The sequence below is a fragment of the Cephus cinctus genome, unplaced genomic scaffold (genome assembly GCF_000341935.2).
Source record: "Cephus cinctus unplaced genomic scaffold, Ccin1 Ccin1_scaffold0310, whole genome shotgun sequence".
Taxonomy (NCBI): Eukaryota; Metazoa; Arthropoda; class Insecta; order Hymenoptera; family Cephidae; genus Cephus; species Cephus cinctus.
Window position 1 is genome coordinate 395021 of NW_014333013.1, and position 22867 is coordinate 417887.

Below are 22867 nucleotides of genomic sequence, written 5' to 3' on the forward strand. Positions count from 1 at the left end.
TAATAATCAATTGAGGAAAGATTCTATATTCATTTTTTGACATTTATTCTCAATGTAAAAATATCTCGTACACTCTTCTTGTACTTCATGTAAAGTTACAAACCCCATTAAAATATTCATATGAATAAAAATCTTTTAGCGTTCAGTTATCATTGTACTTTGCTATAATCAGTGATCATCTCAAATCCTTTCCCATAAACGCATAAAAGTGTATCACCATTCCTATAAGACAATTTAATATAATTTTAAAATAAATATTTGTGTTTGAAGAATATGCCATTTGAATTTTAAACTGAAATTTACCTATTAGTGTTGCATAAGGTCAATCCTTGTACATCTGGGATCATTGTTAATATTGTGCTTTGTTCTCTTACCAATAAATTCTGTTTATCAAATGAATAAACTAGAGATATTATTTTTTGATCTGTGCCAGAACTATAAAGTTTATTTGTTCCATGAAATTTCAATCCTGCAAAAGTTATTTTAACGTAGATGATATTGATTTTAGTTGACTAATTTATTTAACTGATAGCAATATCAGAATAAACAATTTATACCTGTGATCTGTGTTGAATGTATTGAGGAAGAATTCCACTTGGAAATTATTTTTGCAGATAACTCACCATTGGGCAAGTTGAATACTTCAACAACGATTAGATTAAGTGCGTTATCATCACCACCAGTCGTTAAAAGATAAACATTCTCTGTAGAAATCTTAAAGTCAAAACTATTTATCCCTGACTGATGTAATTTAAAACTTGCAAATGGTGTTATATTTTGAGAGTTATCAAGATAATTTTTATATGTATTATCAACCACTTGTGTAAGCAGTGGGCTTAGATACCAAAAGTTAATTATGCCATCTGTGGCCATAGTTAAAACAATTATTTTTTCTCGATGAGTGAATGAGTGTACTTTTAAAAGGCAGCGATTATACCGTATAGACGTTCCTAGAAGTATTGCGTCAGTGATAATATTATATATGAATATCCTGGAATGAAAGTGATTCTTTATAAACTGCTAAAATTAGGTCATCAATAATAGATTACATAAAAATATTCGATTATTGTCAGACATTGAAAGTTCACCTCAAATATCCATCAGAACAGGCCACAAATAGGAATACTTGCTCCTTGTCCACTGGATCTTGATAAGCACTAATATCCATATAACGTGTCTCAGGATCTACATAGTATTGCTGAGATTGAACAGATTTTCTACGCTGCTGATCAGTACCCCATAACATATGGGACATTAATTGCACGCAACTTATGTCTTCACTGCCTAAGACTTCCCTATTCAGTCTTACAGTAATTTCTGAAATTCTTAATTGGGCTCTGCCTCCACCAGAAAATATTAAGTTTCTGCTGAACATATTTGTATTCTTTGTGTTTAAAATTGCTATAGATTTAACACTAGATATATGACCATCTAATACATCAAGTGTATTGAAATCACAAATAGCATTATCTGACGTAGATTCTGTCATGGAAAATATGCGTAGGGTGCAGTCCTCGCCCCCAGAAATAAAAATATTATGATCAGAATTACTCAGTAGTCTCTGAACTGAATATATTTCTTTTGCGTGGAAGCCATTCTGTAATTGATTAAAGAATACGGTATGTACGGCATACGGTTGGTTGATGTTTCACATATATTACGTACTTGTAAAATAGGTAGAAATTCTGAGTGCAGAGAACGATTGACTAGATAAACTTGTTTATCGCGTATATAAATGAATTTTATACAACCATTAGCCAATTTACAGTCCCATGATCTGTGTCCACCACCACATGAAATTCGCAATAATATACGTCGAAGTACCATACTATATATTATAAATTCCACCTAGAACACATTAGAATTATTTTTATTATAAATAGCATATAGCATATATATTTGTGAGAACAATACCTCTTTAAAACCCAAGACGAATGTATCAGTGTCAGTTTTTAAAGTATTGCTGACCCAATCCATTGGCATTCTTTTTTCACAAAGAACTCGCAGTGACATATCACCATCAGACTTTAGCAATTCGTAAAATCTTAATGTGCCATCACGACCTGCAGATATTAAATTTGTGCCTATGATTGCACAAGATTGAACCCCAAGACTTCCATGAATTTTGGGAAAGGTTTGCACCGGTTCTCTCGCGTATGTACTCTTGCATGCAGTTTTTGTACAATTTAATGTACTTTCTACTGTTTTAAATATATATATACTTCCTGCTCTGTCACCGCATATCATTAAGCTTTTGTACATAACAGCAGCGGTTATTTGACAATCACGACTGGGAGGTAAAATGTGCTCAGTTTGAGAGACAATTTCTGTAAATACAAATGTACAAAATCCAAAGTAAAAAAGATAACTTTGTTAACTCTATCGAGTATTATCAATACTAAAATATTTACCATTAGATGAGATTTCTATTATCTTCAAATTTCCCTTTACTCCACAAAGTAGTAAAGTATTGTTACTCAACCACCGCATGGAAAATATTTTGGAGTCCATCACTTTTTTTTCTACGATTTGTTTTAATTGCACATCGTCCCCTTCAATGATCTCTTAAAATTAATTTATTTTAATTCTTATTAAAACATGAAGTCGAATAGCGAATGATATATAAATTATATCATGAAAGTACCTTTATGTAAATTTAAAAATCCATCCTTGGAAGCTAAAGCTACATATTCTCGGGATGGTGATAATTGCATGACACAATAGCTAGAATATTTTGGCACATTAATAAATTGCCGGGGATAATCATCTGCTTTGTTCCTATATAGCAACATTCTTCCTTCAATAAAAATTAAAATAGTGCCGCTATTTAAAAAACCAACATGTTTGGGAATTCTTGTTTTATCGTATTTTAATACAATGTCAACCTCGACATTGTTATGCTCAAGAGGCCACTGATAAATGGCTCCGTCTCCACCGCCCGTGATTATTGTATTATTGTCTTCTGTTATATCAATGCTCCAAATACAAGCACCAGGATGTGCTTCAATTTTGTTTAATAACTTGCCATCAGTCGACCATACGCAAATCAGGGAATCCTTGCAACGAAATATCTCTGTTGTATAAATCTTGATCAATATCTTCTTAGTTAATAAAAAAAAGAAAACGTCGTACTTGTCCTATGCTGACAACAATATTTTCTCTGACTACAGCTCTCCATACTTTATCATTATGACCATACATTGTCGTCGTTAAAGTAATTTCTACGCTTTTCCAATTAATAAAATGTTCTTTGGATGTTGTTTTGACTTTCCATAAAGTAATGGTCCTATCATCCGATGTGCAACATATAGTTTTTGTAAAAGCATCATACGTTACAGAGGATATGACACCCTGTTTGAAATAAATATTAAAATTATTACATAGATTAGATTGTTTGGTAAATCTGCAAAATTGTACAAACGCTGTAAAATAATTTAAATACTAACGTTGTGACCTTTCAAACGTTGTAAAACTGATGCACGAGTCTTACTATCTTCGTTACAGCTTCTTATTGTCCATATTAAAGTTTCGCTGAATAAAGTACCACTAAAAATGACTAAATCTTCAATGCACGTGCCTGATATAGATCCACCATATCTAATTATTGTGATAGAAAATTCAAGATTGTGGAAATCATTGGAAAGAATAATAAAACCATTAACTATTAAAGGATACAGAATACATCTTTCTACACACTTTACATCTTTGTAATGTTTTTCAAATACATTGAAAACATACAAATTATTATGTGCAAATAAAACAGATATCACATCATTAGTCTTTTGAAGCCAATTTACTGAAATTATCCAATCCATAAATCGATGAGTCTCAAATAGTTGGGCGATCCTAAAAAATTTATTTAGTACTATTGAATTTAATTTTAAACCCATAACAGAAGTAATGTTCCATGAATAAACGTTGTAAAAACTAGTTTGGATTTTTACATTCATTAGAATTACTTCGACTTACTGTATAGTATCATTGTGTATTATAAAATCATATGTGCATAAAGTTTTAGCACCGTAAACAGCTATCCTATTACATAGACCTTTGGTAATACCATGTATCTTATCTGGATATGTTGCATTAATCGTTTCCTTCAATTCACCACTAAATCTGCTGTATATATGTAGAGTACATCCAATTCCTGTAAACAATGAATGAGATAGAAAATGAATATTTTTTAAAATTTCATATGAAATGTGTTTAAAGTAACCTGCTAAAATGTAATCTTCTAAACAAAGCACAGCAAGAACGTCTGTACTTATGAATTTTGAAATCATTTTTTATACGTTCATGCGTCTACATATATTAAACAAAATATAAGTGAACATGACAATTTTCAAGAGACTTTTGGTCATCTGTTCACTTCTAATCGTGAAGAAATTATTTGAAACAACACGCGCGTGAAGATAGGGAAGGGCTGCTCGGTAGAAGGAAATATGGAGCTCTAGGTGTTTTTTTCTTCAAATTAATTTGCAACAATTCCTAAACAATATTTTTTCATCGAATTTTTAGTGATTATCACCAATCGAAGTGGATTGCGAAAAAAATAATCAGAAAGAAATCAGCTGTTTAGCCATAGCGAATTAATGGCGTTTTGACTTTTTGATATGCAATATTTTTAAAGAATTGGCAACAATCGATGATTTTGGAACTCATACACTGCAAATGATTTAAGTAATTTGTAGGAGATTCATTCCATAATCATAGCTATACGGAACAGAAAAATATTTAATTAGGAAATTAATTCATTATGGAGCAACGCAGAGCCTGGCAAGCTGTTAGTTAATGGCACATGGTTTTCTTGTTTATAAAATACGGATTGAAAAACATTACTGGATGTGTGAATAGAAAAGTATTTGTTTCTTGTATAATGCCAAAGAGATTCCTACAAGGTCCACCGAAGAAGAAATTGAAATTGAATCATAATTCATTGAAGATGTCAAAAACCGAAATTGCAACGAGGGACGTTAACCCTAATCACGGTGGTAAAATCCAAAATGAGATTCTAAAGAATGAACTTGGACAGCAAAATCACAATGTGAAAATAGAATATCTTGATACTCCCGTGAAATCGGAAAATGATAAAAAGGAGTACAGGTATGTATATTTATCCTTGTTATAATGTTAACATTTACATTATAATGTTTTACAAATTAGAGTATTTTATATTACAACAGCTTTATCATGCTTTTATTTCTTGTTCATATTAGAGTTATTAAATTGGAAAATGGATTGACAGCATTGTTAATAGCTGATATGCACTCTACTGCCTGCGATGCAGATGCGGATGATGATGATGATAGTATGTACATAGATAACTAATTAGAATTAATTTATAATTAAATATTTAATATGAATTTGAAATAATTCATCTGATTATGTATAGCAGTTGACGAAACAGAAAGCGAGGATGAGGAGGAAGAAGAAGAAGATGAAAATGTTGACGAGGATGGTAGAGCCGACAATGATGATATTGATTCATCAGGAATTAAACACACTAAGAGAGAACAAAAAATAGTATATCATCAAAAAGTTTTTTTTTTAAATTAGATATAACCATTGTTCTTATACATAATTTCATTAGTCAATTTTTATTCTTTTTAGGCAGCCTGTGGTTTGTGTGTCGGGGTTGGTAGTTTCAGTGATCCACCTGAAATTCCTGGTATGGCGCATTTTCTAGAACACATGGTATTTATGGGATCTACCAAATACCCTCAGGTGGAGTATATCATAATTTTATTTATATTTAATTATAATAATCAAATATGTCAACATATCAAACATATCAACATATCAAATATGTGCTACATTATACATTTTCTAACAACAGGAAAATGATTTTGATGCATTTATTACAAAACGAGGTGGCTCTGACAATGCTGCAACAGAATGTGAACAAACTACTTTTTATTTTGAAATTCAAGAAAAACATTTATTGGGTGCATTGGATCGTTTTGCACAATTTTTCATCAGTCCACTTATGAAAAGAGATGCCATATCAAGGGAACGAGAAGCTATAGAAAGTGGCAAGTCGGATTAAGCAATTATACAATAATTATAAGATTGTGACACTATAACAATTAACTTTTGAAATTCAGAATTTCAGATGGCCTTACCGTCAGATTTTTATCGCAAGGAACAGCTATTCAGCAGCTTAGCTCGACCTAATCATCCTGCGACAAAATTTGCATGGGGTAACTTAGTGACTTTGCGTGACAATGTCACAGATGAAAAACTGTACGCGGAGCTACATAAATTTAGAGAACGTCATTATAGTGCTCACAGAATGACCTTAGCAATTCAGGTAAAGTTAGATGCATAGAGTGTTTTATAATCATCGTGAATATTTTAAATATATAGAATTAACTGATTCCTCACCAGGCCAGATTACCTTTAGATACTTTAGAACAATACGTCAAGGATTGTTTTTCGGGAGTACCAAGTAATAGTCTACCACCTGATGACTTTACATCCTTTAAAGGAACAAGCTCCTTTGAAACACCATCTTTCAGAAGGATGTATAAAATTAAGCCAGTTAAAGACGTTTGTCAAGTAAGTCGTTATAATAGTTGATAAAATAATGAAAAGTGACAATAAAAAATCATATCCTATCTTACATTCAGATAGAATTAACTTGGACGATGCCACCTCTTCATCATTTATATAAAAGTAAACCACACCAATATGTTTCTTGGATTATCGGTCACGAAGGCAAGGGGTCCTTAATAAGTTACTTACGTAAGAAAATGTGGTGCCTCGATATATTCAGTGGTAATGGAGAAAGTGGTTTCGAGCATAGTTCTATGTATGCTTTGTTCAGTTTATCTTTGATATTAACTGATGATGGCAACAAACATTTGAAGGACGTACTAGATGCAATATTTTCATATATAAAATTAATGCAAAGAGAAGGTCCACAAAAACGAATATACGACGAAATTCATCAGATTGAAGAAACGAATTTCAGGTAAAATTGAATCAAGTAATTCCTATCTATATTTGACATATTTAAAATTTCTTAAATGTATTATATAATGGTTCGTTATATTTCAGATTTACAGATGAAGTACCCCCGGCTGATTATGTTGAAAATTTATGTGAAAATATGCATTTTTATCCTCCACTTGATTATATCACTGGGAGTGATCTTTATTTTGAATACGATCCAGAATCTATTAAGACTTGTATGAGCGTTCTCACACCAGAGGATGTGAACATCATTATTTTTGACAAAAAGTTTAACGATGAAGAATTTGACAAGGTTGAACCGTGGTTTAAAACTAAATATAGTGATACGGAAATACCCGAGGAATGGATTGAACATTGGAAGAAGATTGAACCTTTTCCAGAGTTTCACTTGCCAGAACCGAATATCTTTCTTTCTAGCGATTTTAGTTTGATACCTAAGACCGAGGATGTTCCTAAGTATCCTGTAAAAATACATAGCGATGCCGTATCTGAAATTTGGTACAGGCCCGATACGAAATTTTTATTGCCTGAATGCTACATGTATTTTTACTTTATTTCTCCTTTAGCTATGGCGTCACCGCAAAAGTAAGCTTTATAACTTCTATTTATTATCTCCAAAGCCGTGAAGTTACCTTGATATTAACATTGTGTATTATGTAAACATTACCTTTCAGTGCAGCTATGATGGATTTATTTGTTGCAATATTGAAGCACTTACTTGTTGAAGAACTATATCCAGCTAATGCAGCTGAGCTTAATTATCAAATTTATACGGGTGATAAAGGAATCATTGTCAAAGTCAATGGGTTTAATCAGAAATTACCTGTATGTATCAAACTTTACTGACTGTTTCTGCAAATAGGATATGCTACAGTATTAATGGAAGTTTAATTTTTAGCTCCTATTAACTACCATAACAAGGTATATAGCGGATTGTTCAAAATTAGTAACACAAGAATTATTTGATATGATGAGAGCCGAGCAATTGAAAGCTTATTACAATATATTCTTAAAACCCGGAAAGCTAGTCAGGTACGTAAATTTAATTATATCTTTAGAAAATCTCTGGAATCAATTGTTTGAATGAAAAATGATAAATCTTTTAGAGATGTGAGAATATCTATTCTGATGCTGGTCCATTGGACAACAGTAGACAAGCACGCAGCTATATCCAGTATAGAATTTCGCCATTTCCAAACCTTTGCAAAGCATTTCACGGATCATATATACATCCAGTGCCTGGTACAGGGAAATATGACAAAGGAAGATGTTATAAAGAATGGCCATAGCTGTGTCGAAATTTTGAAGTGCGGACCGCTGTTACCAAATACACTTCCACAGTTGAGAATTACTCAAATCCCACTGGGAGTTCACTGTTGCAGAGTGAAGAACTTTAATCCAACAGATGCGAATTCAGTTGTCACAAATTATTATCAATCTGGCATTGCATCCATTAAGTTGTCTGTGACGATTGAGCTACTTATTGTAAGTACTATCACATTCTTAATTACATGGGCAATGGACTATCGTATAAAATACGAGTTTATTTTAGTTTTTTATGTATTTTTTAAGATGCTCATGGAAGAACCTTTATTCAATCAATTAAGAACACAAGAACAGTTAGGCTATAATGTCTTTTGTTTATTGAGAAATTCATTGGGTGTACTTGGATATTCCATAACCGTGTGTACACAAGCTGACAAGTACACAACAGAGCACGTAGACGACAGAATAGAAGAATTTCTGAAGTCCTTTATAAAGATTTTGAAAAAAATGACTGAAAAGGAACTCAGCGAAGTGAAGGATGCTTTGATAAAGTTAAAACAGTGTGCAGACATTCACTTGAAAGAGGAAGTCAACAGGAATTGGAGTGAGATCAGAAGTGGTGAATATATATTCGACAGATTGGAAAGGGAAGTAGCTGCAATAAATACTATAAAAGTAGCGGAGCTCAGAAAGTGGATGGATAAGCATGTGATCAATGGAAGTAATCTGAGAAAGTTGAGTGTTCAAGTAGTAGGAACAGCTAAGAAACAATCAAATGAGACTGAAGAAGAAATCAATGTAAATGTGAATAAAGCAAACTCTACAAAAGCTAGAGAGCATAGTAAATCCCAGGAAAATCGGGCAATCAAGTCAAGTAAGTTAAATTATTGATTCAAGATGTTTTCGTATACATATCTACACAAAACACGTAATGCTTAAATTCTGCCCCACAGGAAATTCGAACATCGAATACGGCGGTGATGTTAAGTATCCACTAGAATATTTAACGGACATGCCTGATGAGAAGAAGGAGAAGGCTGCAGAATATTATATAACAGATATCGAAGATTATAAGCATAGCCTTTACGTTTATCCAATCACTCTTAAAATTTCATGACAGTGATCCCAACCTAGATTGTAACTATTTGCGAATTGTAATACTGCATGATAGTAAGAGATTGCTCAAAAAAGATAATACGGCCAATCTCGTTTGCAAATAAAATTCAACTTTTTTTGACAAGAAGTATCAAGGGGGTTTCGCATTTATTTAATTCGCTTTGAACCTACTAAAGGAAAACATAAATTAATATAAATCAATCAATAATTATTATAGAGTAAATAAAAGTCATATCAGTGTTGGGTTTTTCATAATTTTGTTTTAATTGTATTTAAGACATGACAACACGTTTCAATAAATCATTAAACTTCCGAAAATGTCAGCCAACCACATCCAAGAACCTCTCCTGCTGAGAACTTCCTTAAAAGGTTTCAAATGTTTGGTATCATGTTAATTCAACATAGCATTGTCGTGTTTAGCTTCTTTGAGCCCAACAGAGAGGATCTACGCTTCTTATCGTTCCATTTTGTATGTGTGTGTGTGTAATTACGATAGATAAGAAAAATTAAAATTAATATCTTAAAACGAAATCAACTTAAAATATCTGCCATTGGATTGACTACTCTGCCACTTTGAAATTATTTTTGTGATAACTGATCAATTGTAATTCAACAAGTTCGAGGTGTTTCCAATCCAATATCTATTTGTCCGTCATATAGAAACTATAAAGTTGTACACGGAGAAGCAGAGCAGCTGATTCCAACAATCAGATTTACAGCGAATATTAATGTAATTCGAATACGTCTAAATTGTTACAACATCCATTAAAGTGCGTTTTGCATTTATTATTTTGAATAATCATGGAATATATTGTTTTCCTTGTAGTTATTATAGAGTTGCCACTACGTTTACAATATTATTTATCCTCTACGAATCCAAATATGTAACCTGCATTTAGGGATAATTGAATGTGATGTTAATTTTTTAGAATAACATTTTTTCCCTTTTCTTTCATTTTTCGCTGCCTGGTGTTTTCGCTAACACTGATTCTCATTCTTCAACCTGTGATTGACTGATTGATAGTTTACTCCAAAATTATAATCCGAAAATTAAGAGGCGTTCAGAGTCTTTAGCATATTGTTAACATCTCCAAGCTATGGAAGCATAGAATCAGCTCTGCTTGACACTAGGCATGAACGGATACACGCTTTACAACAGTAAGTTACAAGGTAGAATAATTCAACGAGAATACATTGATGCAAATTGCGATATAAATGCGATGACCATATGAGTCGACTCTAAAGTTCCCACAACAAGGATACTTTTCTCATCCAAAACTATCACAACATTAATTTTCCAATTCGGGTTAATTCATTAGTTTTACATCGGCCTTGCAATTTACCAATGCTCTAAAATAAATTAACCATCATCGTAAACACAGATTATTTTTGCAAGATGCAGACAAATGTCTCGTATCTGACACTCGTTTTTCTTCTATAGTATAATTGAACTGTACCTTTTATCAAAATGTCCAAATGGTTACCCAACGTTATACAGTATATGATATTTTTGGCCTGGAAATTCTACATTCTTAGGAATAATGTCGTCGACTCAGATAGATCAAATTACATAATATCAACAATATCTTAGTGCATGGGATCCAGTGGAAATAAAGTATTTAGCCAATAAGTGGAAAAGCAAATTATTGCAAATCGAATGGCAATCAAAAAGCATAAAGATTTATATTTTTGGTTTCTTTTCTGATTTTTCTTTTGTTATCCTTTTTAGGAAAGTGGCACAGCGTTAACCGCGCTCTCTAATAATATTCAAAATGATTCATTTTCGATAGAAGAGAAGAAAAAAATATTAAACAAAAGTAAACATATTAATTCATTGGCAAACACATAAAATTACACGATGTATGCATGTACTCTTCCATTTTTAGCTATGAGAAATAATAGCAGAATATATGTTATGTAATATTTAATAAGAATATATAAATAAAGGGGCCCACTTGAGTTTATTTTTCTTCAGCTACATCGATAGTGTTTAAATTCATTTTTTTCCCCATTTACTTTATTAGTATATCGTGAATGCTATTATATTTTATTATATTCATTATGTACGTATACAAGCGAAACTATGGTACAACAAAAACTTACAATTTAATTGTTGAGTGTAAATAACTCAAAGTTCATTTCATAGCCATTAATCAAAACGGCTATTTGTAAATTGCAATTCTACTTATTCGAAGCTAAAGCAGAAAAGAAAATAAGGAATGTATCCAAACTATATAATCCACTATTTTCACATAGATTGTTTGGAATACATGAAAACCATAAAGTACCTCATGTTCCTCCCATTATATATTTTCTTTTTTTGGTAATCATTCAAATCAAAGTTATGAAATTAAATGATTCTTTTTCTTAACGTTTATCAATTTTTTTCGACAATAAACTAAGAGTCTACAGTGGCAAAAATCAAAATCAACAAATGAAACGACTCAGAGACCGTTTCGAATACAAGGAAGCAATTAAGATACAAAAAATTATGTTCAAATAACTCGACAGGTGTATTTGAACGAGGCATCATTGAGATGATGACGCGCTTGGTTGTCAAAAAATCTGATGATACTTTTCCGCCTTACACCAACGGGCAATGGCAATAAGCTGCGAAGAACTATGTCCTTTCAATTATTATTTCTTTTAATCCACACATATTTGCCTTAACGGTGTGTATTTATCCGAGGATAAGTTTTACTTCTTGGTACGAATAATTTTTCGATATCGTAATACACAATGTACGAAGATTATTACAGATGGTTACGTTACAAATACAATAGGATTACCTTTACTGTTTATAGTAATAACGAGTCACAGACAAGTTGAGTGGGCCCCTAATCTACGCATCCAACGAAAAGCAGGTACGAAATTAACGCACCTGTTCTTAACGTCGATCATGATACTTTTTTTTTTGTTTTCTATCAAAACTTCTTTTACTCAAGTTTCCTTGTTAGAACATTTCAGTTTCAGTGTGTCTCTCTGTTTTAATTATGGATTTCTATTTTTCTCCTCTCTCACCTTGATCACACATTTTACTACACTTGAAATTCATTTACGTTATTAACTTTATGCACACTCTTGTCAGTGCAGCGTTGACTGATTATGCTAGTGTAGATCATCGTGACGATACACTTTATATAATTGTTCGAAGAGTTTGATTTCTCATAAAGAAAATCATTATCTATCTTTACGAAAGCGTAAAGTGGCATTGACTCTCAAAATCGTTCGTATTAGTTAAAAGTTTTCTTGCGTCGGGTGCGGTCGATTATCAAATTACGAACTTTTTTCGCTCTGTATCTCGAAGTTCGAAAATAAAAGAAAATTGAACATAGCTATCGTGGCAATGATATCATTATCATCGTACTCGTTAAATAATTCATGCTAACAGCAAGTTTTCAAACCTCAAAAGTTCATAACGCTCTGTAATGTTGACGTAGTTCAGTAAGTTCTCAAAAGGGCATTAAACGTCCCACAAAATTGAATTGCATTCGAAAATCCTGAAAACGCTATCCAGGATATGCTCTGCGCTCAACGAAGCTGACAATTAAGTTACAATTTCTCTTTCTCTCTCCTTCACACTGTTCCTTCGTTCATTCTCATTCCGTCTCTTTCGCGTTTACACGTTCTTAATCGTTTCCACGTGCGTCCCACTACTGAAGAGCATCGATAACCAAACGAATGCAATAGTTTCACAACGATTGACAATGTTGGATTATAGTTAATCCATCTGGCATACGTAATTTGAATTCTGAATTAATGCATTTGGCATAAGTCACGAGCTCTCATTCCCATCACAACTTTCGGGTACGCTAACTGTTATTTTACCCAAGTTTTTATAAAGTTTCTCATTGTCTTAATGCATTTTACGCAATAACAAATCTACAAAAATATAACATCTTATCATCTCTCATTATAATATCTCAATAAATGGTTCTCTTTCTCTCTCTGTCTTTTTCTCTTTCCTTCATTCACTTTAAATCACCTCTGCGCTTAGCCACCATTTATCTGCCACACATCCAATAGTTATTTAGTTAATCGTGTTTGTCGTGCTGTCGTGTTTCTTATTAATCATTTTCTCTCCTCTCATGTTTTTCCATTATTCCGCAATTTATATATCGGTAAAAATTACGCCTCGCCTCAATAAACTGCAGCAACCATAGTAGAAAGTTCCTTCAAACTACTCTACACATAAATAGGATTTTTAAAGTAACCGTTCTCAAAACACCGTGTCGGTAATAGTAGCACGATGCAGCCACATCTCTCCTTTTTTTCTATATACAGACCATCAATCACGCTGTTGCTATAACATAACAAACTATATGTACAATTAATTCCAAACAGACTGGCATAGCCTCGAATGTGCTACAAATTGTTGGCGTTCCTCATTGAACTGAAAACTCAAACAAAAATACCAAAAGTGTTAATTGAACAACAAAATCTACCATTACGCATTGGGAACAATTTCTTAAACTCCACAAAAACAATCATGTACGAAAATCAAGATCAAACGAATAACCAGCAAGAGTCAGATTGAAAAAAAAAAAAACGATGAAATGAAATTATTCAAAAAAGCTCTTTCTTTGCATTGATGTAAAAGTAGTAAAGAAAAATTCATGAAAATTTATCATTTTTATCATTCACCAACAAGCTGTAGCATATTTGTGCAGCGTGGGAAGAGTATTATTTAAATGCAAGTCTATGAAGACATTTTACGAGGTATGCACAGTTAGAACAGACTTCTATCTGTTAATTTTTAATACAAAGATTGCCATTTCTAAGCTCCCAGTTCAAACTACCCATTCATGCATACGTTCATCAGACACAACGGCAAATAAATATATGTCTTTCTATTTATATATATATGTATATATATATATATATATATATATCTATGTAATGCTCTGTATATATATATATATAAATCTGTAATACTACATCGCATTATGTATGTACATCATTCTCGTAACCAAGTCTCTATCATAAATAATATATGCACAATCCTTGCGACTACACGCAGATATTCGCAATCACGACTTCCATTCACACAAAACTTACGTATAGTACACCTACGGGAACCCTAGCCTAAATCATATATAAATATATATTTTACCTATATGAAAAGCATCAGTCTCCATACGCTAAGTGTTAGCCCAGTAGCCTGTTCCTACGGTCATCTGCGCAAGTTAACTGCGCTAGCCTAATGCAGCCTATCAATCCGTCGAGGAACAGGTTACTGAGATTATCAAAGCGAGCATTTCATATAATACCGGAAAATATATATTTTCATTGTAAAAAAAATAATCACGCTCCTTATGAATTAAATACTTTAGCAGTTGACGACTTGTTCTGGTTAGTAAAATTAGCGCACGCGTACACTAATCAGTCGAGAGTTCAACCTCACAATGGTAGCACGAGCAAACTTGCCCGTCAACACAAGCACGACTTTTCTACTATCTTACAGAGTGTGGTATATTTTTTTGGCAGTGAGGACATCGTATTGTGTAAGTCAAAAACGGGTTATTTTCTTTATCTTTATCTTTTTTTTTGGTCACGCCACATTAAATACTCTGTTGGCGTGGATCAAGTTGCCTTTACCTATAATAGTTAATAGTTTGGCCCCACCAGAGCTTTACGTGCAATCGAGCTATTGTGCAATCCAACATTTAAGATCGTTCGTATACTTCCTTATCAAGTCTGTTTTCTATGCTCTACATTTATCTTCGCGTCTCGTGTGATACAGAAATATTTGGAATTGATACATTCAAGAGGAAACAAATTTAGAAGTAAAAAAATATCTTCTTTCTCTAACATAAATAGAAAGACAATACGCAAGAATTAATTGAGAAAAATAGAAATTAAAAGAATATCACGAATAATTCAAATCATATGAAGTTAAATTATTGACTGGTTTTCAAATATTCCTGTTGCACAATGTCTCGATTCACATTACAATTAGATTTGTTGCAGTCTTGAGTCACATCCGAGAGTGTTAATGTCAATTTGATGCTGTGTTAAGTTACTTAATTCTCTGCAACGACAGAGGCAGGCAACGGTGCATCACCCTGACCTTTTTCTATGGGCTTACCGTTCTCCACAGCATCATCAAACTGGCCAGGCACTGATATGGCTTCTTTAGTTGCACTGATAGCAGAGATGGAATCACTGCGCATTAAATAGTACATTATTATACAAGGGTTCTACTGGCAAAAGGATGATAATTGCAATTCGCGAAGTACGAAAATACGTACGCGTATCCATCCATGAGACCTTCGACGGAAACACCACGACCTTTGGTGTCCTTTTTCTCATTCTCTTTGTTTTTCTTGGTGGTTGTCCTCTTTTTTGCAGTTGCCTGATATCATCGTCAATTAGTTTCTTTATACGATATAAATCTCATATCGAAATTACCTTCATTGGTGTTTTCTTCCCACGTCCGCCAATTGAAGTGCGATTGCTACCGCGAGTGTGAAATGTTGGTCGTCCAATGGGTGGAAAACCACGAGGAAGATCGTACTTTAGAGCGCCTATTGAAGTTACCTACAACAAATAAACTAAGAGATTAGGAGAATACTTATCAAGTACAAATGTGCACGATGATCATGGAGATTATTATTCATTCTGGAATATGCCACGTGAGAAGTGATTTGTAAAGAAGAAATTTTAAATAATACCAAAGAAACATACTTCTCTGATTCTTTACAGAATTTCATTGATGATCAAAGGAACTATTTTCAATAAAAAGATTTTGTTTCAGATTATATCAGAGACTTTAAGAAAGTAAAACAAAACAAAAGAAATATGTACAATTAAAAGTAACAGCAAACAATATTTTCATTTGTGGAACGATCTTCTAAAATACAAATAAGTAGTAAACTCCTTTTTTCTGTAAGTCCCACAAATCAAAATAATGTTATAAATAAGCAACATCAATCAAAGTGTTTACAACGATATAAACAACTTTATTTTAACAGCGATAAATTTGCAGTATAAAAACATGTAAATCTCAAACGTTTATATAAAACAATAAGACAATAAAAAAATACAATCCACAAAAAAGAGTAACACCAGGATTTCTTTAAACGCTCAAGCGTGTTGCAGCCTGGTTTTTCAACAATTCATAATGGAGACGAAAGCTGAACAAAGGACATGCACATATCTTCAGTATACACGTCTGAATACAGAAAGCTATTGAGTTCTACCAAGTGTTTTATCATCCCTTTCAAAACTTCTATTAATCTCGGTCATAAAGTCTGCTTCGGGCGGTTGTTGTTCCACATAAATACATCTGTAGCGTACCATAGTTAAACTGCGATTGCACATGCGATATCCTACCTGAGGTGGAAGTCGGCCACGATGATGATGTCCTTGCATGGGTTGTGGTGGTCTACCGGGTTGACCATAATTAGGTCCCCACTGACCTACGACAACGCCAGCAATTTCCAATTGTCCACCACGAGTCGGTATTGGACGTCTCATGAGACCACGTGGAGGAATAGTGCCACTTCCACGACCACGTACAATAGTTTCGTTGATGTTGCATCCAGCGGGAAGGATGTTTTGCGGCACGGATACTCGAATACCTGTAAAGGAAAAAAAAAAAAAATTTTAACTCCGTTAATGACACAACGAATCTAATTAAATTAGAATAACTTAAATGTAGCAGTTTGGAGATTCGGTGAGTCTGATAGAACATAGAACTCATCGAAGCAATATAACTGCGTTTCTCTCCTTCCGGTTAAAAGCACGCCACTTTATAAAATCATGGTGCGCTAAGGTAACGGGAAGGATATTCATATACATTATTGAAACTGTAATTTTCGTAATTACCTGGAGTCACTGGCAAAGGTGGACGAGCAAATACGATGTTAATTCCCTCTAGAACTGCTTTCCTCATTCTTTCTACTTTGACAACACGATCAATGTGTCCACCGCATAATTCTAATAGGTTCTTCGCAATGGTTGCTCGCGCCAGAGTGTGATGAAAAAGCTTGCCATCGAAATAAAGCCATGGACAGCACATTAGCCAAGGAATAGGCGCACCGCACGCGTCATTTGCTAGGAGAGCAGTTTCCACACCGGCCATAAAGAGAGTTGCGAGCTGAACACCACGCGATGTAACCAAAGGCAGCTGTGAATTAATATTTTACTATTTAATTTAAAGGAGCTAATGCCTGATAAAATTTGAGAAATAAATATTTTAAATTATTTACCTGTAAATCCTGCAAATACTGGGCATTCATAAGTTCTGGGGAGAAGGCTTGTGCAATGAAGGCATCGAGCTCTTGACGGCGTAATATCTTTATTTTGTCGGAGAAAGACATGATGTATCTGCATGAAAGCGAAAAGAGAATTAAAAAAAAAGAACCTTGAATAATCGTACACTGGGAGTTAGATTAATATATCATATTTTAAATATGTATCAAAAAATCTTCAGAAGCAGATAGTTATGATTCTGCCCTTACACCCTTATTTGACATACATATTAATTAAAGTTTTCTCTTTAATTAGAGTAAGTATTACTGTACTTCCTTTAATGAGTATGGCGCCTAAGTAATGTTCACCATACCTATGCTGAGGAAGCGAAAGTAATTTAATGCTGTTATGTAAGGATTACCTTAACACACAGGCCATGACCAGCAAGTGTTGTGGCACGTACGATGTATTTAACATAAGCGGAGTGTCAGATCTCATACAGGTTAAGAATCCTCTCAAACGACGGCGTTTGTCATCTATTCCAGTACTGTAATAAAATAATAAGATATACAAAATCAGCCTATAATACTTTATAAGTTGACATACGACATTTTGAGATTGTCTAAGCTAAACCGCAAATAACCAACTTGGGTCTATGTAAAACAGTGTAAATATAGGTCGCTCGGTCTTTTGTTAGCTTTCTTCTTGTATCGTCACATTGAATACACATAAAATAGGGTGACCAGATGTTCAAAATATATTATTTTATAAATTTAAAAGATATGTCCGTATTATGAAAGAAATGAACCCAGAAACTCTCAGAATAAAATGATAATTGATATATGAGGCAATTCTTATCGATTAAATGGTTTCACAGGTACTTTATGGTTTTTTAAGAATAAAAATCTGATCACCCAATATCACAACATCAACACAAGGACCATCGGACATACCTATGATGCCCACGAGAGCTGCAACGAGTATATTTCATTCATAAAAGTAACTATAAAAATTAATGTTGTACGTGTCCCTACAAATTTTGAAAAGGTAACAGATCTTTCCGACTGCCAATGTCAACGACCGATAAAAAAAAATTATCAACTGAAGTATTCTTACCCAAACCATAAACGTTGAATTGTAGGAACTCCCCAACCAATTTGTTCAGCTTTAACGATTTCAGGTGTTTGATATGGGTTCGCTTTAGACCACACCCATTCCTTGATCACAATATCCGGAACCTCAACCTTTTCATTGTCTGTCAAATTAATCGCATGATTTTTATGTTTACTGCATTTAATACTTGAAAGGACAATAAACATGATACGTTGTCAAATAATGAAGTGATCATTATAATAAATGTTATAGGAGATATACATTGTGATCATGCATTTTGAATGAATTATGATTACTTTTCTTGCCTTGCTTCCTGTTCTTTCCTGTGAGCTCTGATGAACAGTGATTGAAATAATGATAAAAATGTGATAATAGATGACAGAAAGACTAATGCTCATGAAGATAAGTAGTGGGTGGTAGCAGGAAGTTTTATGCAACGTTAATTGAGTTTAAGGAATGATTATTATGCTGCTGTCAGTCACTTTCCTTCGGTAAGCATTAAATATTAATAAAAATTTCAAATAACTTACCACCTTTTTCTTTATTCTTTGTGGCCAAGTATAAACGATGATGCAGATTAAATAAAATGGCATATACCATCTGTCTGACTGGTCTGTAAATCAGATGAATGGATGGAAATTCACGATGATTCTCGTCCTCCAAGAGAACCGGCAGTTTTAATTCTCCGGCAATCAAGATTTGACAAATGTGGGGGGACATTAAGCCCTTCTGATGTCGCTCGGAGGCAGTACGCATAACTTCAGGAACAGTTGCTGGAACATTATTTGTTTTTTCTGACGGTTTCGCAACATCTACCGTTGCATGAGACGGAGATGTTGCCGAGGAGCTGCTGCTCGAACTTGAAGAGCTTATTAAAAGATTGTGAGTACCGTTGATCACGTGGCCATTGTCTATTAAAAAAGAATATAATTGCGTTAAATTAGTATATATACATTCTATCATTGTAACTACTAAACAACCATTTGTTTGCTCACTTTGTTCCTCTTCCGTGCGAGTATTGTCGGCATCTCCGTGGCCTTGAATACCAGGCGGTTCAATGACTATTTGCGGTGCAATTTTTGCATTGGCCGTAGCTTGTTTGTAGGCGTTAAGGCTTTCACGTTCACTCTCAACAGTTTCCGAGGCAAAACGCGAAGTTTCTAGATTTGTGTCCTCTTCCGATGTTGGTGGAGGCTCAGTTACATTGGATTGAATCGGCGCAGTTTGCTTGGATTCAGACTTGTGAGCTGAAATACCTGAATATTGAGAACTATGACTTAAATATATTAATTTCTAATGAGCGATGCTTATAAACTATAATGTGATTTTTACCTTTCGTTGGCTTAACGGGTTTGTAATGTAAAAATCCTTCCTTCGTTCCATTTATGTAGTATTGAAGCGACTGTCGTAATCTACTACACCTGGGATCGGTAAGAGAACCAAATACTTTTTGCGCAACGACATCTAATTCGACTGATGGAAGATCTTTTACGAAAGCGGCAATCGCCCTAATCATTTGTTCGATTGTGGTTTTATTTGAGTTTGTGTTAATATTGAGTTTTTTATAGAAGTCAGTTAAGTCATTTTCTGTGAGAATGTAATTTCCAAGAAGAGCAGCAAGTGTGCACAACCTATCAGATGGGATATTCAAGGCCTTTATAAATTCAGGGATGATATACTCTTTCGTCTCCAATGAACCCTGTAATAAAGAAAAATAATTGAAAATATACGACAGCACAAACAGTTTAATAAATGATAGATACTTATATGACGCGAGTATTACCTTGTATGTAAGTTTTAATTGTTCAGATGAAAAGTATCTAGGTGGATCAAAGGCGGCATACTCAGCATCATCAGCAATCAGGCCATTGAAATTATTTTCTCGGCAATAAGCGATTACTTCTTGATGGTGGTCATCCATACTACACAGCTAAGTATAATATTTATTTATTACTAAAGCCTATGAAACACACATGTTCTACTAAAGGTGGATGAATGAGATTCTTTACCACTGTCACACTGAGATGCCTGAGAGCCATGCGTAAGCTGGTACGCAAACATACTGGTGGAGTCCACCAAATCTTTGGTGGTGGTGTACCTTTGGTCGTAATATGTTTTAGAACCTGAAAAGTATATTATCACAAAGGCATAATTTTAAAATTGAACTCCCCTTCTAAACTCTCTAAAGTCTGACAGCATGGAACTTACATTATTTACTTTAACTCGCACTTTTAGCTGATTCTGGATCCATTCAGCACGGCGAGGAGATTCAAGACAACCATTAAAGAACACAGCTAGCTCCACTCCAGCTAACTCGGTTGCTTGAGTGAGAACAGCAAGGAATTGTACCATGCGATTCCATTGTCCGCCACAAGCCCAATCTGAGAAATTTCTCTAATAAAGTGAAGAACGAAGAAAATACATAATTTAATGAATAACCATTGAGCAATTACCTGAGAAGTATCCACCATACAATCGATCTAAACAACATTCTCCATCAAGAACTAATCTAAGCTTAGCTAGAGAATGTTGTTGACCTTTGCCAATGCGATTACGCTGTCTCTGTGAAATGTTTCGAGCAATTTTTAGCAGATCCACTGGTACTGAACCTCCTTGAATGGAGCTATTATCCAAAAACGCTTGCAGGTCTTGAATACCCATTGTATCAACAATTCTTTTCAATTACAGATTTATATATATATATAATCAGTTTGTGCTTAAGATGTTTATATTATGGTATTACTATTTTTTTATAGTTATTTCTAGAGCCAACGGTATTAAGTTGTGTTTAATAGGTTTTTATTTTTTAATAATTAAAGAAACCCAACTCCAAATTTCCCGGTCGAAATCTGAAAGAAAGAAAAAAGAAAAATATCAATATCAACGACCGTATTTACATCCTGGAGAAATTAACGAACTTAATTAATACATATATTTAAATTCAAGGTTGGGCAAGCCAATTACAGGCTATATGGCCAAAAGTTACTATCATATAAATAGCAAAATGTCCCTCCATAATATAAAGAAATTTCGGACCATAGATTACATAAGCGCGGCATTCCAATTATTCAATAATTCTTATTAATAAATAATTGGAGTACGAGCAAGACTCAACAGCCACATTATTAAAGTCAGCCTGTATGAGGTCTCAGGGCCTTAATTAGTTACCTAATAGAACAGACTAGAACAGAATCCATTCAAAGTTTGCCGATGAAAATCTCAAATCAGATTAATACACGGCTTCACAAAAACACAGAAAACTGAATCACCAAATTGCAGAATACTCGAAAAACATAAAATTTATCAAGACCAAGTATGAACTGTCGAGACGCCATTTATTTTGTTTACGTGGACGCGAGTTTCCTACGGCTCATTTCTACGGTTGAGCGGATCGGTCGATTTCTCCAAAAGGTATTGTTTATATAACTTTTATCTGGTTGACAGGCAATAGAAACCGAGTTTTTAAATTATTAAAAGGATCAACTAAGAATTGATCTCCTCACCGGCATGGTGACGAAAACAGTGTCTCATCGGCATAGCTTATGCAAGGATATCGCACGGATTCGCGACCAATTATTTATTCAAACGAAACCGCGCGATCTCTCCTGCCATTCTAGCATACCTCCGACTTTAGCTTGATCATATACTCACGTTAAATTAGCAAGAATCATTATGGCTCCAAAGAAACACAAAACACACGGTCTTTGAGTGCAGATGACGTCGAGTTCGAAAACGGAAGTGAACTCGACCACGCTCACCTCAATCTCAACTCCTCGCCGGCTTACGAGAAGTTTAACAGAAGCCGTATTCGCTATTGGTCAGATTTAGCGGAATTTAAATATGGTCGACAGACGTAGTGAGGCCAAAATTGTTTCTAAATACAAAGCGAAATCGTTTCATTGTTCACGGAAAATAATCGCAAGCCGATAACTTTTTATGATCGGTTTTAGAATATTAATGCGAAGCCGCCACAAGAGGGAATTCAATGTCGGTTGACCGGTTGTTAGATATTCAGGAAATGGTACTGTGCTGATGCCTCGCCTGTGAAACTATTTATAGTTTGCTAATGTACCTTTTTAAACGACGTTGTAATGCAAATTAACGTCTAATTCAAGAATATCTAAAAACGTTACTTCACCTAAAACTTGGCCTGTATAAATACCGGTACGGAGTAATGTATAAGTTCACTTGAGGCTGATTC

General features: G+C 34.0%; 3 protein-coding genes across 8 annotated transcripts; 1 reads left to right on the plus strand and 2 right to left on the minus strand.

Annotated features, from left to right (window-relative positions):
* Positions 1-28: 28 nt before the first annotated feature.
* LOC107266406 (WD repeat-containing protein 6) lies at positions 29-4357 on the minus strand. Its single transcript, XM_015736852.2, has 13 exons — positions 4217-4357; positions 3970-4147; positions 3676-3846; positions 3447-3597; positions 3133-3351; positions 2645-3056; positions 2412-2564; positions 1915-2327; positions 1666-1848; positions 1089-1597; positions 558-991; positions 304-469; positions 29-222 (listed from the first exon to the last, which is right to left on the minus strand). The coding sequence occupies exons 1-13, from the start codon at positions 4281-4283 to the stop codon at positions 150-152; spliced, it is 3129 nt and encodes a 1042-aa protein (XP_015592338.1). The 5' UTR covers positions 4284-4357; the 3' UTR covers positions 29-149.
* A 33-nt stretch (positions 4358-4390) lies between these two features.
* Positions 4391-9487, plus strand: LOC107266405 (nardilysin). 2 transcript variants are annotated; one of them, XM_015736849.1, is made up of 14 exons: positions 4391-5103; positions 5217-5308; positions 5393-5523; positions 5611-5724; positions 5837-6032; positions 6105-6310; positions 6388-6558; positions 6630-6973; positions 7060-7560; positions 7650-7800; positions 7874-8007; positions 8082-8460; positions 8548-9115; positions 9195-9487. In XM_015736849.1, the coding sequence occupies exons 1-14, from the start codon at positions 4799-4801 to the stop codon at positions 9356-9358; spliced, it is 3456 nt and encodes a 1151-aa protein (XP_015592335.1). In that variant the 5' UTR covers positions 4391-4798; the 3' UTR covers positions 9359-9487. The 2 variants fall into 2 exon arrangements, with proteins under 2 accessions (XP_015592335.1, XP_015592336.1); XM_015736850.1 differs by having other exon boundaries at positions 5396-5523.
* A 110-nt stretch (positions 9488-9597) lies between these two features.
* LOC107266407 (constitutive coactivator of PPAR-gamma-like protein 1 homolog) lies at positions 9598-22584 on the minus strand. 5 transcript variants are annotated; one of them, XM_015736855.2, is made up of 16 exons: positions 22318-22573; positions 21120-21515; positions 20875-21047; positions 20676-20789; positions 20450-20596; positions 19999-20365; positions 19662-19913; positions 19197-19577; positions 18670-18808; positions 17975-18100; positions 17571-17688; positions 17188-17488; positions 16693-16940; positions 15769-15897; positions 15609-15712; positions 9598-15522 (listed from the first exon to the last, which is right to left on the minus strand). In XM_015736855.2, exons 2-16 carry the CDS (start codon positions 21325-21327, stop codon positions 15381-15383), a joined length of 2949 nt encoding a protein of 982 aa, XP_015592341.1. In that variant the 5' UTR covers positions 21328-21515; positions 22318-22573; the 3' UTR covers positions 9598-15380. The 5 variants fall into 5 exon arrangements, with proteins under 5 accessions (XP_015592341.1, XP_015592339.1, XP_024939433.1 ...); XM_015736853.2 differs by having other exon boundaries at positions 19662-19922; positions 22318-22570; XM_025083665.1 differs by lacking the exon at positions 22318-22573 and adding an exon at positions 22170-22192 and having other exon boundaries at positions 19662-19922.
* Positions 22585-22867: the final 283 nt, after the last annotated feature.